Here is an 18,456-nt window from a genome sequence, read left to right on the forward strand (position 1 = left end):
CTTTCATCATCAACAGCAACACTTTCTATTATTTTAGCTGATTATAGGTGGAGTACAGAGATAGAGCTGACTACAGATAAAGATGGAGAAAAATAGGTTTCCCTGAAAACATTTCCTGCAAAGACACATCAGTATCCATAAAGGCAAACAGCTTTTGCCTGGTTTCACCCTGGCAGGCATACTTGGACACTTCTGCCAAGGGTTGAAAATGTCATGGAGTAACAGCTACCCCCAAATGAGGTTTTGTGTAGGTGGTTTTGATCCAAGATCCATTTAAAATGCGGCATCTTTCTGCTCCTCAGTTAATTCCTGCAGATTGTATCTACCTGATGTTTTGATTTCAGAAGACGAGGACATAATTTTCTTTTTATCTGCTTCTAAATAACGTAACTTCTGATGCTTTGCTCTCTAAAAGTTTTGCTCATTATCCTTCAAAGTACAGCTTTAATGAAACTGCTTAGATTATTCTGGCAGTATTTATCAAAAAAACTTCATTTATGAAGGTCATTTCTTAAGGTCAGCTGAATAACCCAAGAAGAAAACAGAGATTCTTTCTCATCATGTTCCTCTCAGCAATTTTATGCTGGAGTCAATCACTTTCATCACACATTCTACCCATCCAAAACCTTTCTTCCTTATTCTCTTTCCATAAATTCCTTTGGAGAGAAAAATAGCCTGACATTGAATGCTGTAAGAATAACAGGGATTCTAGTGCAGAATGATAAGATTATCTGACAAACCGGAGCACAGAAAAACAAAAGTGTGGGTGCAAGACCCAGTCCCACTGGGTCAGCTGTATTTGTGTGAGACTGATCCTGGGTTTAATTCCCTCCAGACAACTCTCTATAGCAAAGACAAGTAAATTTCTGACCTAATGCTCTTTGTACCATTTGCTGGAATAACCAGAAACAGATTCCTACACAAATCACCCCAAAGTTTTCAGAATAAATACTTGCTCCTAGTGCCTCCACCACCTTTACCACTGACTTAGCATAAGGGAATATTACTGACAGCTTGATAAATAATATTTCTAGATTTTCCAAATACTTAAGATAAAGGCAAAAAGCACCATGCACAGAAGTAGACTCAGCCAAAAAAGTAAAGACTCAGACTTAAAAAAGTAAAGCAGCCTACTCTTAGCACAGATACTCTCTGTTAGTGAAAGAGGTATTAGGTATCATTACATTCCACATAAACACCTGATTTTCTCTTGTCCACCTCCATGCCTTCTGCCTGCTGCAGAAGAAGTATGCAATCTTTTTGAACTGGCTTTGCAGGTGAGTGAGAAAGGTGTCAGGTGGGCACTGAACTGATTGGTATCACACAAAATGAACACAGTCTGGAAGGGTGGAAAGTTGCACACAGGTTGGAATATATTCCTGTACAGTTTTATATGCTGCCATTATCTCACATGGGCTCATTCAGTTTTGAAAAACAAGAGGTAACCTCAGATTATTTTTCATTTCTGACATGAAACGCTGGTTGTTCTTGTGAAAGCTCAACCTTAGAGTGAAGTCTTAAATACCAATTTGGATCAAAGCATTGAAAGTGCTAATTGAGCTGGCAAAGATACAATGCTCACAATTAAAAGATGTCTCCATTTGGTTAATGGCCAGATCTGTAGCTGGAATAAAGTTGCAGATGCCAGCTGATGATCAGAGCCAGCTCCTCTCTGAAACACAGTCTTGCATTTCTTACTTATTAATTGGAAGGGACTGCCTTGACTCTGACATTACAATGCAGTCACTGACCTCAGAGACTGGATCTTAAACAGGGGGTTTTCTTTTCTTCTCTTCTTCGTGGCACAGATCCTGCCACAGTTTAAATATTAAAATATCCAGATTCAATTTGCAACAGAGACATCCTTTAACCATGATACGCAACTCTTCCTCTGTTGACATGCAACTGCCCGATTACTTAGAGACACACAGGATTTTTTTTACTTGAATTCTGTCTGACTATTTATTAACTACTGAATTCTAAGAGAAATGGAAAGGCAGCCCTTGCCATGACTTCATTCTTCACTTTTACACCTTGGAAGGCACATTATTAAGCTGATCAGTACTAATCTGATGAGCGCTGTGTTTTCCCTGCTCGTGTCATGCAGAGGGATAGCAACACCATATTTCTGTAGAAAACGTTTGGAAAAACCAAAGGAAAACAACTTTTAAAACAAAAGCTTCAGAGATTCAAGTAAAAAACCAAAAGAGTTGCTAAGGGTGTACCTGAGACACTAGGTAACTGCTATAACATCCCCTCAGTACCCACTAAGGGCAAACTTTTCATAAATGTCACTCAGAAAATAAAAAGAAACCCCGCAAAGTTGAGAGGAGAAGGCTTTCTATCGCCCACAATAAGATCCTTCTCAAAGAAATATAAAAGGAAGAGAAGTCAGAAAGCTTTGCTGCCTGAGTGCCCCCGCATGTTTGGATGCCAGGAAGTTGGGACAGTTAGTTCCTGTACTCTCTATCCACATAATATTTAGAAGATTGCATCTTGATGTTATGTTCACTATGAATACATACATATATATGTTTTAATATATGAATGTAAGAGTTATTATCTTCTATTATTCCTGTTTCAACAAGTGGATGACAACTGAACCTTCAAAACCAACCTCCACTACTTATACATATCTCAAGTTGTAGCAAAAACCATGGATTATACAGTTTTAAGCAGGAAGAATACCAGTGGAGTTTTTTCAGAAATGTACCAAAACTATAAATTAATTTTGATTTATGCCATTCCTTTTTTTTCCCCTTATACTCCAAATGAAGTTATAATAGAAATCCAGACATTTTAAGAAACAGGCATTTACACAAGAATATTAAGTGATCCCTGGACTAGTGCTAAGCAAAAAATCCAAATCAAATGAAGAAGTAGTGGACCTTACCATGTCCAAAACCACCCATAGCCACTTTTTTGTCAAGGCAGGACTCCATCAATTTTCCCTCTTAAACCAACCTTTGTATATTAATTCCCATATAGGTTTTTGGAAGTCTCCAGTCAGGGAGACTCCAAAAACCTGTCTGGGCAATCTCCTCCAGGGTGCAGTCACCTGTGCAGTAAAGAAGTTCCTTCTCAAATTCGGGTGAGACATAAAAGCTTTTGAGGTCTGAGAAGACCAAGATCTTTCTCTGAAGCAGATTTGGGAGGTTACCTACCATGTCAACTTTGAAAAAGCTTCAGAGCCAGGTAAGAAGAGAGACTTTGTGAAAGCACCCACTGCTTCCCACCCCTAGTGGAGTTATTTGGATCAGCCTCAGGATGCATCAGATGAGGTTACACTGACAGCCAGGCCATTGAGAATCATGCACCAAGGTGATCAATCACTGAATAAGCTTTTAACCAACAGTTGTTCAAGTTTCTCTTTCAGCAGTGCCATAATGACAGCCATCATCAATATAAATGGAATATTCTGTTGAAACACGAGGAATCTACGGGAAGTTTATATATTTTTGTGCACTGTCTAGCCAAAAGACTGCAAAAGTGGCAGTTGGTAGGATAATTCCAGCTTAATGTATTTTCCAGAAATAATGTTTGTCTCCAATACCATTTCTTGCATTGGAAGGAAGTACCAGGATATATAGAAAAAAACAAACCATGTTATCTGTAGAAATAATTTGGTATTTTTATCTGCATAAGTGCAGTCAAATTTGATGCCTTAGTTGTTGAAAAAGAAAAAAATCAGCTGTTTTGAAGTACTTCGTTCAGCTGTTTTGAAGTATTTCATTCTGTAGAAGCAGAAGTATTTGTATATGTATCTATATATGTTTATATATATATTCAAGCCAATGAGAAAAGATAGCCAGAAATCAAATTTTCATACCTCATTATGTGCCTACAACTAGAAACCCTCTACACATAGGTACATACACTGCACACATCTATGTATTTTCCCTTGAGCAAAAAAAGATCTTTTTACATTCAAAAAAAAAAAAAAAAAAAAAGAAATACACCAATGGAATCAGACACCATTTGGCAATTTTTAATTTCTTTTTATGAGCATCCACAATGATGTTTGGCATCTATTTTTGCAGATGCTTTCCAGAGACTTTCCCACAGCCATTCCTTTTCATTAAATTAACAAGAATCAGGTAAGAAGAGCCCTCTCCATCCTCATTAGTGCTTGGTAAGTAATGAGCACTAAGATTTACATACACACACAGAGATACACTATAAAACAGCGGTATCTGGAGAACTCTGGAAGATTTACCCTTAAGTTAGCAATAGGTGTACATAATCTATGAGGTTTAAAGTATACAGAGCACAGGGATCTGTAGCACAGGAGGAATCTGTTCTATTGCCCCTAAAATTGAAGTGAAAGTGCAGGCTTTTTACTGCTTTCTTATCAGGAGAACTTTGAAGCCATATTTTTAAAACTAGTTTTAAGGGTTTGGTTTTTTTTGGTTTTGTTTTTTTTTTTTTGAAAGAATTAAAGCTACACCAATACTATAATTTCTTCCTGAGCAGCAACAAGAAAAGCCTAACTAGTCTTCTTCCCTCCAATATTTTCTCAATCTGTACGCACACAGCATTTTTGGTTTTTTATCTTTGTTTAGAAAGAGCAGCATCCAGATGCAGTCAGCCCCTGGTAAGATACAGATAAAAAGAGCATCTCTAGAATAACATCGATATTTCAACTTATTCATTCAGCACATAATGTCCCTTTTTATCTACCTCCTTCCAACAGATACTGAAATTAGCCTGTTTTCCCATCATCACCCCTTTGATATCTTATCTCATCCTATCAGGTCCAAGAATGGCTCTGGCAGCTTCTCAGTTCTGGCTTTGTGAAGTGAAACTTTCCAGTGATTTCCCTGAAAATCAAGTGGCTGAGGGAATTGCTTGGATATCCGTGTTTGCTTCCAGCCTAGTTGGCAACTGAATTTCTGAAAACACGTCTGCTTATTTCTTCAGGTGGGTCCTTGCAAATACTCAGAAGAAGGAGTCTGCTAGAGGTACTGAATATTCTTCTGCAGCAGTGGCACAAGCTGCCTTAAGGATCCCTTTATTCCCTAGAACATGGAAAGATTTAAGGTAGATTAAACTACTCTGTGCTGCTTCTTCCAAGGTATTGCCGGATGCAACCTGGGGCGACAAAAAACTTCATGTTCCAGCTGTTATTTGGAACAGTTTTCCATGAGATACAAAAGTGCCATTTTAACATGCGACATGACCAAGATTAAGCAGCAATGTGATGTGAGTGAACACTAAAATATGTAAATCTGACTGCAGCATCAACTTCTGTACATCACCCGTTTGATGGGAACGGCTTAAGCCTTTGCAACTACATTTTTATGAGCCAGTGATGGGCGATTTGTCTACACACAGGAAACATTCTCCTTAAACCTTTAGTTCTGGTACACATGTTCTGTATTTCTTCCTAGCTGTTTCAGAAGCTGTTTAAATTTTGACAGTTTAGGTACATGTGGAACTAGCAGTACCACACACTGTGACATTAAAACAGATAGACATGAAAGTTTTTTTTCCGAGTCCATCTGAAGAAACTCATTATTTTGTCTTTAAAACAGATCTTACTATTTAGCTTTCACAGCATTTTAATTCTCACTGTGCCCAGGAACAGATAACAATCTGCCCTTGAGCCAAAAGAGCTCCAGCTGAGTAGAAATTAGGGAAAGAACTGGGGTATGTGAAACAGCAACAGAGATATGAGTTAAAGAAATATAATATATTAAATGTCTGCTTTCACAAGCTTTCCTAAGCCAAACACAACACAACTGTGTACACTGAAGAGCAAATAGTTGTTTTACAAGTAAATAAAAAAAAGCAACTGCAGATTAGCCTCTATTCTCTGTCTGTACACTCGAGGACAGCATTTTTTTCACACGTCATTCATATATGAATGAAGGGATTTCACAGAAAGCAGGATTTGAGACTGATTTTTCACCAAATCAAACAGCCAGGCTACACTGGTTGCAGCGTTAAAGTCGATTAATGAAGGAAACAGAAAGGAAGCAGCAATGCTGTGGTGGGTCCTGATCCTCCCCCCCACCCCATTATCATCGAGGCACCATGGTTACAGTCTAATTTCTCTAATTTCCCAACTCTTACCATCTACATTAAGCCAAATAACCTTGTTCCTCGGCTGAGAGTAGAACAAAGCAAGCTGCAAGCCTAGACTTTCTAAAAGAGATCAGGATGTCTCCCCTAGCCATCCCGACTACTTTGTGCCCCCCAAACAAATCAGCACCTAAACAACAGTCTACATTTCAAAGGCTATTTTCAATAGGTTAGTGCACTCAACAGGCTGTCCCCTTTCAAAACTCAAAAAGCGTCAGATTTGACTTGTTCAGCTCACTTAAAAGAAAATCCACTGCAGATTACAGGCGTTAGGCCCCTCTAAAATATCTGGTCCCTTGGCAAAGGGTTGGCTCCACTCACAGGAGGAGGAAGAAAACAAATCAAACCCAACAAAAACTCAACAGTACCTGTTTTCAGCAGTGCACATGCCAGGAGCCTCTCTACTCCCTGTAGAACAGAGAGGTTGAAGCACAGCAGGGCTGATGGACTGTGCCAGTCACTGATAAGTAGTAAGAATACAATGGCTATTTTGGGCTTTTTGGCACAGAAAACAAGAATTAATTATCAGCTGATTGGTTTCAGCAAAGCAGCTCAAAGGCTCAGCTACTGAACGCAGCTGTTTGGTTTACACCCTCACTGAGCTTCAATCCACCCTGAAAAATATTTCTTACCAAAAAAAAAAAAAACAAACCACTAAGTGAAGCAGTAGTAAAATTGATTTTATTTCTCTGTTTTCAAGGGAGAGTCTCTCTCTGCACATCGAGCACACATTTCATTATTTTGCCTCCGGAGGAAGAAACTTCCTCAACAATCTAATGACACCCAGAGTTGCTTTTCAGTCTTGTCAGCTCAATTTTCCCACACATATTTTTTTTTTTCTTTTCTTTTCCACATTTCAGTAAAATCTCTGGTTTCCCCCCCTTATTTAGTGCCACGGGCGAGCCTAAAACGAACATATGGCTGCAAAATCACTCAAACACGAAGAGGATGGTACACATAAGGTGGGTACAGGGTATTGCTGGGCTTATTGTTATTCCTGGTTCACAAAGCAATTGTGAGGCACAAAGTTCAAGCTCCTACTCTTATTTAGTCATTCATATCAACAAAACCACACAGCCACCTGAAAAACTGGATCAAGTATTGAGGATTCAGCAATATAAAGCGTGAATAGGCTGTTTTGTTCACCAATTACAGCACCAGGTAATTTGCCTCCCCTCCCACTAACACAACAAAGTTTTATAAAAACCCACAAAACCCACTAAAAATATGTTAAAGTGTCATTTCACAAGGGTGAAATTACAGGGATTGGGCCCCCCTATGATCCCCTGTTGGCCTGTTCTTGCACAGAGGATGTTTTGATGCTCTCTAAGCCAGGGCACAGCAACAAAGCCAGGGATGACACATCCCTGGGTACAACTGTGGTGGCCTGGAAGACTTTTGTATGGAGATGTCAGAAAGATGTTCTGCTGCAGCTCCACCTCCAACCATAAGGGAAAGGTGTTAATTTGCAATTAGATGGGACTCAGTGAATGCTCACTCCATTTACTAAGGGCTGGAGCAACTCATAAATATGTTTGCCAACCAGCTTCCACTTTCATAACGGGCAAATGAAAAGAAAATCTACCCATTTCCTGCAAGGAAACTGTGACTATAAATCAATCAAATATGATAATTCATAAATAACAGCAGTAAGAATACGTAAATGGATGGGAAAAAATAACGCTTTTGGTAACATACACTAGCTGGCAGCAAACAAGTCTTACCTTCCTAAGGCATCATGTAGGAGACAAAACACACCAGAAATTTTTTGACACTTCTCTGCTTTTTCCCACAGAAGCTATTAATCAGTATTGACAAGCAAGATATCGAGAAATTCTGTCCACAGCTGTTTCTTCACTATGTAACGTTCACATATTGATTTCTCTGATGGTTGACTGAAGTATTGTTTGTATCAACAAATACAGCAGAAACTTAGGAGGGAAAACTACCAAAAAAAAGTAAACATTAATAAACACAGGAATAATTTGGAGGTAAGGGGTAAGCGAGTAAGTAATAGCAGAAGAAGGAAAGGAAGAAAAAACCCTGTAGTAGCACACAAATCTGCTACTTCATGCAATGTCATATTTATTCTTCAGTATTTCTGAAAGGACTTCCCCTCCAAGGTGTTTGAAATAGCAAATATAACAATACCCATTGCACAGTACTAAGACTGAAGGATGGTATATAAAAAAAAACCTTTATGCTTTATGACAAAGGTATTCCTTCACTTCCATACAGGGAATATTCACAGATCCGACTCTTATGAGACAGCAGGCACATCCATTGTGAAAAAAACTAGACAATGGGAAGAAACACTGGTTTTGACAAGTGGCATAAATGAGATTTCTTTGTCTGCAGAGTGGTACATCATAAAGATTACAGCCTGTGAATAGTTTTCTGTTAAACAGAGAAAATAATACTGAAGCCATAATCTCACAGAAAAAGAGATTACAATTTTGGGTTAAAATATCTTTATATCCTGCCCTAACTATAAATTAATAAATGAGAGCAAAACAGGAAAGTGCCAAAATTCTAATTTTTCCAAACACAAAGAACACATAAAAATGTCCGAAGTAACTCCATGGCAAGTCTCCTGAGCAGAAATGCATTATACATTGCATAACAAGCAGAATTCCAACTGTTCTACTACATTTAGACTGAATTCTAGAGATTCTTAAGATTTACCTGAGATCACCTGGAACTTCAAGAATACATTAACTTTAGATTACATCAAATCTAAAGTAAGTGAAGGCTACAAAAATTTTTATGGCGTCCTTTCTTTTCCTCACCTCCTTTTTGTTTTTTTTTCATTCTTCCATTCACTTCCCAGAAATCAGAAACATAAGTGATAAAATATCACCCAAAAAATGTATTTTTTTTTAGTTTTTCTGGCAAAACTGACTTTTTTTTCCTGGATTTTTAATTTAGATTGGTGATTTTAAATGAAAATAACATAGCAAGTGTCACACTTCCAAGGGCATCATTCATAACCAAATGTCAGCCCTAAAATAGCAGAAAATCCATAAAATTTAAAACTTTTTAAAAAATTAAATTAAAAATCTTCCCCCCACCAAGACATACAAAGTGTGGTTACCTTATTCTGAAGGAGAAGCAGAAGCAGCTCCTCCTGCCCACGTATCTGGTGGTGTGGGGTTTTGGGGTTGGTTGGTTGATTGGATTATCTGATGGGGGTTTTGTGTGTTTGGGGATTTTGTTTGTTTGTTTATGGGGTGGTGGTTGCTAGGTTTTTGTTCTTTTTAGATCTATCAAAACTTTTCCTCTGGTAAGAAAACCTTTGTTTCACCAAGTAGCTTCTAGTTTGCTGCATTGGGCACTTAGCTTCTAAGTCATCAAAACAAAGTCATTAAGCCAAACACTTTCCTTGAAAAAAAAAAAAAAAAAAAAAAAAAAAAAAAAAAGAGTTTCACGACTGGTTTATGCACCCACAGTCCACAACAAAAGCACATAGTTCTTCAGCTATAGTGCAGTCAAAAGCCATGTCTAAATACTACTTCTGTACCTCAAATATAAGTCCTTACAAGCCATTAAGAAAACAATCATCATCATCCTCATCGTCATGCACATTGACAGAAATCAGAAAGCTTTCACAGCCCAGAAAATTGGGCAGCAAAAAGCCTGAATTCTAAGCAGGAGACAAATGGCAGAGTTATCATCCCCTGCTATTCCTGAAAGAATGAAATTAAGAAACGCATCGCGGTTTTTGCTGAAGAAGCAGCCTACCAGCACTCTGAGGAAGTTCACCCTCAGTCGTGTGGGCAAAAAGAGGTGGAAAAAGAGGATCTCAGGCTGCTGGACCTCAGCCTGAGATCTGACAAGCGGGAATAGCCTCTGGCTACCTTCCAGAGACAATGTAACCACGGCGTGGTTGCAGTCGGGAGCGCTGGCACCCAGCAGGAGCCTCATGCTTGGACTCCAAAACCCAGAAAGGGGCAGAGTTCCACCTACTCCCGCATCAGCGTAACTGGAAGACGCTCGCTTTCCACACCTGATTATAGCCCAAAAAGATCTTAAAAACTAGAAACGAGGCTTTTCGACTTTCTCCCCCTCCACCCCAGCACTGTAACATCAAACATCTTCCGCTTTATCTTTCCCCAAGTCTCGGACTGAGCTCTTTACACACCTTTATCTGAAAGAAGGGAGAGATATTTTTGCACCCCTTAAAAAATAATTACTTAAGGCAACAAATGTAGAGGAAATAGCGGACCTTGAAAATTCATCCAGGGGGGAAAATGACGCACTAGTTTTGTCCTGCTACAAACCACAGAGGAAGCATTCTTCTGAAACCTGTGAATTACAGATGATTTTGTAACACCAGTGTATTAAGACTGACAGCGGAAAAATGACCACCAGCTACTTCTCTACCATTAAAATAAGTTCTGCCTTTTACAGCCCTGTTGCTCGTACATGCATGTAATGAGTTGCTGTAATAGAAATATTATTATTGTTATTAAAGTGCATCTTGCTGGGTTTATGGTCCCGTTCTCTGCTATCAAGCACTCTACTTCAGTCAAACCATTCAGCGTCTTGTATCTTTGTCCTGTTTCAAGTGTGACCAGAAAGGAAAGCACTGCCACAAAAACAGAACAAAGGAAAAGTTTGTTCACATCAAGCTTCTTCTAAGGAGTCATCTTTTTGTCGTTTAGACAAAATATTTCGGTATACAGCCTTTCAATAGTAGCATTCAAGTAACACTCAGGAAACTGTCGCTTTAGCTAAAAGTAGGGAAGTCTCGTTAGACGAAATCATCTGGACCACCAATCTTAGTTACTGATCCCAATGCCTGACTTCACATAAGCATTCCCTTCTACAAAGAGCTTTCCAGACAGACTGTTCAGGTGTTGGGGGCCACAAAAGTGGCTGCAGAATCACACCCTGAGCCTACTGCACACCATGTCCACCCCCTGAACACTCATTCACTGAGAGGCATTTCTGATGCTGTATGAGACATCTATACTGTCTTCATCATCATTTGAAAAAAATTAACATGTATACAACTATCACACTAGATCTGCCAACAGCAAAATGTCCAAGGAAATATGAAAGTGGACAGGAAAACACAAACTTCAGAATAGTTTCATGAAGTTAAATTCAGTTTAAAAAAAAAAAAATACCCTTTACATTTTGAGAGACTGATTTCAGGGCAGTAATTTTTACTTATTCCATCCAAACATACATGGTTAACTGGACAGATAAATACACCTCAATTGTTTGCACTACAACCAACTGGAAATATGATTAAGGGTTATCACTGTGCCTCAAAGCTACACCAAAATCCAGTTTAGGCAGTGCAGAAAAGATAATTTATTTCAAAACCGTGAACTTCCTGTAATTTTATAGGCATTAATTTGTGCATACAATCCTATACCAAGCTTAGAAGTTACATAAAATTAACAATACTATCGAATAAGAAAAGATGTTTGTGTTAACATGGTTGAACTCATCAGTTCATGTTTGTTTTCAATTAGGTCTGAGGACGTGCACCATCACATGGGATCTTCCAAAACCATCACCAGGGCATAATTCAAAGAAGATGGCATCACAAGGGACAAGAAACATCGGCTGCCCACCTCTGCAGCAAGTACCAAGATCACTGATTTCAGCACCAGCGTATGAAACAGAGCAAAGGCTGTCACAAAAATAAATGCCCACGATGGAAAACTTCCCATCAGTCTTGCAAGGCTGATGCTTTGTCTCAGCTAAGCAATTTCACACAGCAGGATGTTGGACTTGGCTTTTTGCAAACACAATTAGTCCTGCAAATCTGGTCTGTTAGGTCCAACCAGTGAATTAGTCATATGTTTACAGGTATTAACTGCCTCAGGCAGAACTGCCTTCTGCTGAAGGAGATAATAATCCAGTAGATGGCATATTGATAGCACTGCATCATTTTTTTTAAACTTAAAGCCTGTGCTCTTGAAAAATTTCTCTGTGTTCTACACAGCCAGTTGCAAATCAAGCAGCTGCTGAAGAGAGTAGTCCAGGACTCTTGTAAGTCTCCAGCTGTACAGCAGAGTCTCAGTCTCCTTTTTAACAGGATAACCCATCCGGCACCAAAACCCAAAACTTCACTTCGCAACACATACTGCACTTGAGAGGAATTCTAACTGGAATTTCTCTCACATGGATCATTTTCATCCCTCAATTACAAAAGGACTTAAATTATCACGGGCCACAAAACTGTACTTTTATCAAACAGTACATAATTTTCATAATTAGTATTCACATGCCAATTTCAACTTCTTGACATTCTTTCCAGCTATTTTTTGAACAGTGAAGAGGGACTTGATTTTTTTTTTTTAATTATTATTATTCTTTTACAGAATGAGCTACATTTAATTTTTCAAACCAGTAATAATTTCTCATGAAGTTAAGGACCCGCTTTTAGGGCTCTACACTGGGTACCTCGATTCCCAGGAATGTTCAAGCAGTTTTTAAGTTTTCCATAGCTCTGTTCAGTGCAGTTTGATCTCCATGAGCTCATGCAAGATACAAACCTGCATCTGCAAAAGCCTGTTTGCTGCTTCCTCTCCATCTTAACTTTTCTTCCAACGATGCATCACTCTTTAATGAGCATAATAAGATTATTAATCTGAGTTAATTCACCCTTGATTGCTAGTGAAAGTTCCCTCAGACATCTCATTAAATCAGAAGAACTGAAGCACAATATATTACAGCTTTCCTCCGAGTTTTATATTCTGAGGCTAATCAGGATGGTTCATATGGACCAGCGCTGTAGAATCCCTAATCAGAAGCACTACCAAAAAAAGTACCCCTTTTGTGCCAATAACAACCCACTCTGAAGGAGGGAAATAACTGAATAATTGAAATGATTTCCTGACTCGAGGAAACAGCCTGAAGCTGAGCCAGGGGATTGTTTAGGTTGGATATCAGGAAAAGGTTCTTGACCTAGAGGGTGGCTGGGCACTGGAACAGACTCCCCAGGGAAAGGGTCACAGCACCAGGCCTGACGGAGCTCAAGAAGTGCTTGGACAAGGCTGTCAGGCTCGTGGTGGGATTCCTGGGTCTGTCCTGTGCAGGGCCAGGAGCTGGACTTCAGTGATCCTTGTGGGTCCCTTCCAGCTCAGGATGTTCTGTGATTCCGTGGTTTCTCCCTGCATTCGGACTCTTTCCCACTCAGGAATTTTCAGTTATTATTTGCTGTGTATACAGAGAGATGTACACATACATCTCTATATGTATTCATACTGCTGTCCCTTACCAGTATGTAGCAGGCACCCATTTTTCCCTCTTTTTTTTTATTTCTTTTACATCTTGGCGAACAATTAAGCCTTAAAACGTGAAGCTGCTTTAATGCCGATTTTACAGGAAGAGACCAAGAAAAAGGGGTAAAAACCCCCACATTTTCATGAAAAAGGAACATGCATATATCCTCTGAGAGCACACTCCTTGGACTTAGTACTACTTATTATGGACTTATTGCTGCGTTATTATTCTAACACTGCAGGAAAATACCACAGTCAAAACTGGGGCTTGATTTACTTATAAAGAACTGGAAGTTGAGAAGTCTGAACTGAGAGCAGTGTCCTAATAGATCTGCTCTGCACCCAGCATTAACTTCCCATCTGTGTACATCAAGACAATGGGATAGAGTGTCTCAGCTTTATCTTTTCTTTGCTGAACATATTGTACCTACAACACGGACACTGTACTATCTCTCAGCAGCTGAGCAAAACACACTATCTTATCAGAACACTGCATGGTCAGATCAGGTGTCATTTTTTAAGCTGAAATAGATTTAGTTCGCATTTTCTGCTATTTATTATACTTGCACAGAAAGGAATTCTTCTAGACTGCAGCAACTTTTTACACGTTTACTGGCATTGAGATAACACTGCAACACCTCACCTGCATTTCACAGTAAAAAAACACCCGAACAAGACTAATCCCCGACTCTATGTCAGATATAGAATCCTAAACTGAGACGAGGTTGTTCAATCTTTCTAATTTTTTTTGCCCTCTATAAGGGAAAACGTTGGCATGTTCTCAGTTTCAGCTCTCTGCCTTTCTCTCCAACGAAACAAGGTCTATCTGCTTTTGCTGTTCCATATATGAAGCTTCTATTTGTCACTGCCTTGTTACATCCCACAGGCTGTGGGTCAAGTTACACGGGAGCATCTCTTTCCTGCCATTAAAAAGAAAAAGAAAAAAAAAAAAAGCCTAAAACCACCAAGAGAACACTCAGTATCGTTCAGAGGATCGGGAGGGGGGGAGTGGGACAGATGAGAATCAGATGATCTTCGCTCTAAAGTTAATACCCCAGTAAAAGCAGAAAACCTGCTCCTCGAAGCACTGAATCTGAAACCAAAATTAAAAAAAAAAAAAAGGCAAACAAAGCAGGAGCACCGTAAGGAAAATAGCTCTCGGTACTCACCTAGTGCCGAAGACCAGCGCAGCGAAGAGAGGCAGCAAGTAACAGGCAGGGATGAATTTCATACTGGCGCTCCCCGCTTCGTTCCGTTCCCTCGCACTGGTCTTTCCCACCGGCTCTCCCTTCCCCGTCTCCTCCTCCCGCACTTCTCCTCGCCGGGGGAGCTGCCACCCCCTTCCCGCTGCGGGAGGGTCTCCTGCCTCCTCCTCCTCCTCCTCCTCCTCCTCCTCCTCCAGCGCCAGCAGAGCGGGATTTGAGCGCCGGGAAGGGGATCACGAGGCAGAAGGAGCCGCCGCCGGGCGGGCTCTGGGCGGGCGGCGGCTCCAGCGCGGCCCGCGGGATGCGCCAGGACGCGCCCCTCGGGAGGATGGGGCGGGGGGGGAAGGCAGGGCAGGGATTAGAACGGGATGCACGGGGCCTCCGCTCCGAGGGGAACGCGGGGACACGGCCGGGAAATAACCTCCTGGAAAGGGGAAAAAAAATAAAATAAAATAAATTTTAAAAATATTAAAAAAAAAAATAAAATAAATAAAGAGAAACCTGCAACGGAAACGCCGCCGGTATTTTGCGGCTGGCTAGCGCCTTTGTGTGATGCGAATATAAACGAGACGGGTGATACGGGGGAAGGGAGCTGCTCTAAGTAGGTGTCAAGCCCCGGAGCAGCCTGTCACTACGCCCAGCCCAGGTGTCGTTTCTGCAAAGCAGGAACACACAAAGTGGCTGTTTCGATCAGGTGTTCCTTAGCTTTCATATCAAATTGAAAGTAACAGCAGAAACAGCTTCCAAAATAGGACTTTGAAACGTTAGTGTCATCCCTAAAAGCCCTTCATTACTTGAAAGAACCAGTTAGACCTTCAGAAGAAATAAATACCCCTTTCCTGCGTCCTGTGTTTGTATTCACCTGATGTCAATCATCAGTTAATTAAAACTGCATTGGTTAAAGATGCTTTCAGGATACAGGTGTTCCCTACCTTGACACAAGTGAAGTTCATCTAATGGCAAACCATATGAAAGTATTTAAACAAGAATCACCTTGCTAGGCAATACCCAAAAACCCCCCAATCAAACAAACTTGTCTGCAAGTGAGTGAAGTGTGGTCATTACAAGAGAGAGTTTTGGTCACCCTTGTGCTTGTTTGGTCATATGAAACACATCCAGAAACTACACTATGTATCACAAGCATAAAATAAAAATTTCCATAGTTTAATCTGGTGGGTCATTGCATCCAGCTATTTATTGAGGAGTAATTTTGGATTCCACCAAAGCAAACAGAAACTCACTGCTTGAAATGAATGGAAGACTTTTTAAAATTAGCATTATGTCCCCTAATTAGACATTCCCATGGCATACAAATAGAATTAATAAATTACCTTGTTGCTTACATCTTTCAATAAACTGAGAGGGATGGGAGAGAAAAGAAAACAAAGAAAAGGCAACATACATAGCCAAAAAAAGAATAAAATAATGTATTTCTGAGTCCTCTTTCTGTGTCCCAACACTAGTATCTTTTTTCAGCACAGCTGGCAGCAAGTTCTATTCATTCAGATTAGTTCAAATCAGTATTTATTGTTATTTTGATACTACATACTAGCATGAAAGAACAGCCATGTTACCATGGATACTTATGATGGAATAGTAAAAAGGTCATAAAAAGAGCAGTTAGCTTGTCATTTTCTCTTCCAGAAAAAGCCAGCCTTCCAAGGCTACCAGGCACCTCCTAGTCTTGTATCAGCAGCTAATACTGGTTTCATCTTCCTTTTATGTGCACACACACAGGGTGGAATGGAGGGGAAGATGCTGGTGCATCGAGGCAATTAATTAGTGCCCGACAATGCTGAATGATCTCAAGAAAACTTGGGAAATTTTGCAATCTGAGGAATTATCTTTTTAACTCTATTACTGCTCTGCTTCTTTTTTGGGGAGTGGGGGTGGAATACAGAGGCCTACTGCTACATCTTGGTTTCATCTCAAGGGGTTTTACCACGTTTGCACGGGAGAACATCTCCCAGCTGAGTGACTCCAGTACAGGCAGCCTGCAGCTGTGGCAGTGCTGCATCACCCAGACACCACATTGCCATTCTCTGAGTCATTTCTCCACCCTGTCCAGAACTGACCAGACAATTAGGAGGCTCTCAGGCTTACCAGCGCTGCTGCTCCGACACAAACATCCTGTCAAGATTGTCACCGCGCAGCTTCAGCCTGCAAACACCCGAAGGGCTCGGTGGACAGCACGTGGAACAAGCTCTCCCAGCTCAGGTCGGGCCCTTCAGCCGACTTGGGCACAGCCTACACAGAGCCAGCCCTTCAGGAGACGGCAGAAGTGGCCAAGCAGAGACTGCAGCAATTGCACCCCTAAATACTGAGATATGCACAGGTAAAACTGCGTTACTGGGAAGGCAAACGCTCAGCAGCAAAATCAGGCAGGACAAAAGGAAAACCTGCCCTTTCCAGAGGCAAACCTCTGTAATTAGGAACTGGGCACCTAATCTTCAATGCCATTCTTTCCAGACTTTATTTTACCCAAGCTGCTTGCCCAAAGACACAAAAACATCCTTTCCCCCACTCATATTCAGATAAGTGACCTTGATCGTGAAGAGTCGGAGGGTTTGTTGGGTTTTGGTTGGTCGGTTGTTTTTTTGTGTTTTTTTTTTTTTTTTTAGAGGAGTGATGTGCATCCCAACAACTAATATATCTATCCCAAAAAATGGGAGACAATAGTTTGCAGGTTTTTCTTGAACACAGACTGCAGTCAATTTATTTAGCGCTGTGTACACTTAAAGAGAGATCAAATATTAATGTAGAACAACTTCAAAGACGCTGGAGAGAAATATTCCATAGAAATTATATTAGACTGCAGAACTCTTTGGAAATACCGTATTTTTACTCTTGTAATTGAAAGCTTTCCATTTCTTGGCTCCAATTAATGGAAAGTCTTACTAAATAAATAATTACTTCTAGCTTAGGCACAAAAAGCTGGTCATAAATGTCATTTTACAAAAACCTTATACAGAAAATATAAATAAGAAAACAATGGAAATATTATTGCAAGGCATTTCAAACACTCGTCACACAGGTTCTTGCAAGTTTAGCTAAACATACTCCTAGTGTAGGAACATTATTTCCTACTTTAGCAAGGAAAATGAATCAACTGCCTCCCTTTGCAAAATACAGCACGAGCTTATGCTTGCCAGAGCAGAAAGATATCCATTTAAGCCTCTGTTTCTGTAGTAACTACTGTAGCAGGGGTCCTAATTTTATTTTCATTATTTGGAAATGATGGTAATGAAAAAAGGAATCATGAAATGGTGGCATATACTATTTTCAGTTACTCTGAATGCATGTGTTAGAGAGATTCCTACAGATATACTAAATGGAGAGGACCATTAGCATATCTTGCTGTTGAACACGGAAATTCTAAATTCCAAGACCTTGCATAAATGGCTTTCAGAAGAATAAGGGCACAGCCACTGGATGAAGTAGAATGTATTTTATTTTAGAGTAATTTGCCAATGCAATTTTGAAGTTTTTATTTGGGAAAACCCCCTACAACCAAGGCAAAGCTACGAGTAGGAGACTCAACTATTCCAATTTCGAGTGCTCTGTGAAGCAGAGTATATTATGAGGCACTGCAGTGCAGAGAATGCCAGGTTTCCTGTGCACTTTTACACCTGTGCATGCATACACATACAAATGCACACAAATATATATATTTTTTGCTGTATTGAAGTACCACTTTAGATAACTACAGCAGTAATTCAGTACATTTTACACTTTGTACAACACACTGCATTTCTATGTCTTAAAAAGACCAGCCCAGGCACACTTGAGTTCTCAGGTAATAATCCAATCTCTGAAATGCTGTATGATAAATAGCATCTTAAATAATGGAAGAAGCAGAAAACCACAGACATCAACAGCCTCCTTAAGGATAATTGTTGTGAACTGGTGATGCCAGCAGCGTT

At 40.1% G+C, this 18,456-nt stretch overlaps 1 protein-coding gene across 2 annotated transcripts in view; it reads right to left on the minus strand.

Moving 5' to 3' along the window:
* The window catches only part of LUZP2 (leucine zipper protein 2), a 91,884-nt gene extending 77,189 nt beyond the window's left edge, over positions 1–14,695 (minus strand). The window contains exon 1 of one of the 2 annotated variants that reach the window (XM_027906047.1): positions 14,498–14,695. In XM_027906047.1, the coding sequence (XP_027761848.1) occupies positions 14,498–14,559 (62 nt within the window). In that variant the 5' untranslated portion in view covers positions 14,560–14,695. Of the gene's footprint in view, positions 1–6,452; positions 6,566–14,497 lie in introns of those variants that run through there. The other variant, XM_027906049.1, reaches the window with a different exon arrangement.
* Between the last annotated feature and the right edge of the window lie 3,761 nt (positions 14,696–18,456).

This window comes from Empidonax traillii, unplaced genomic scaffold, assembly GCF_003031625.1.
Source record: "Empidonax traillii isolate 1590-97213 ecotype Southwest subspecies unplaced genomic scaffold, ASM303162v1 scaffold1243:size189760, whole genome shotgun sequence".
In the NCBI taxonomy this organism is placed as follows: domain Eukaryota; kingdom Metazoa; phylum Chordata; class Aves; order Passeriformes; family Tyrannidae; genus Empidonax; species Empidonax traillii.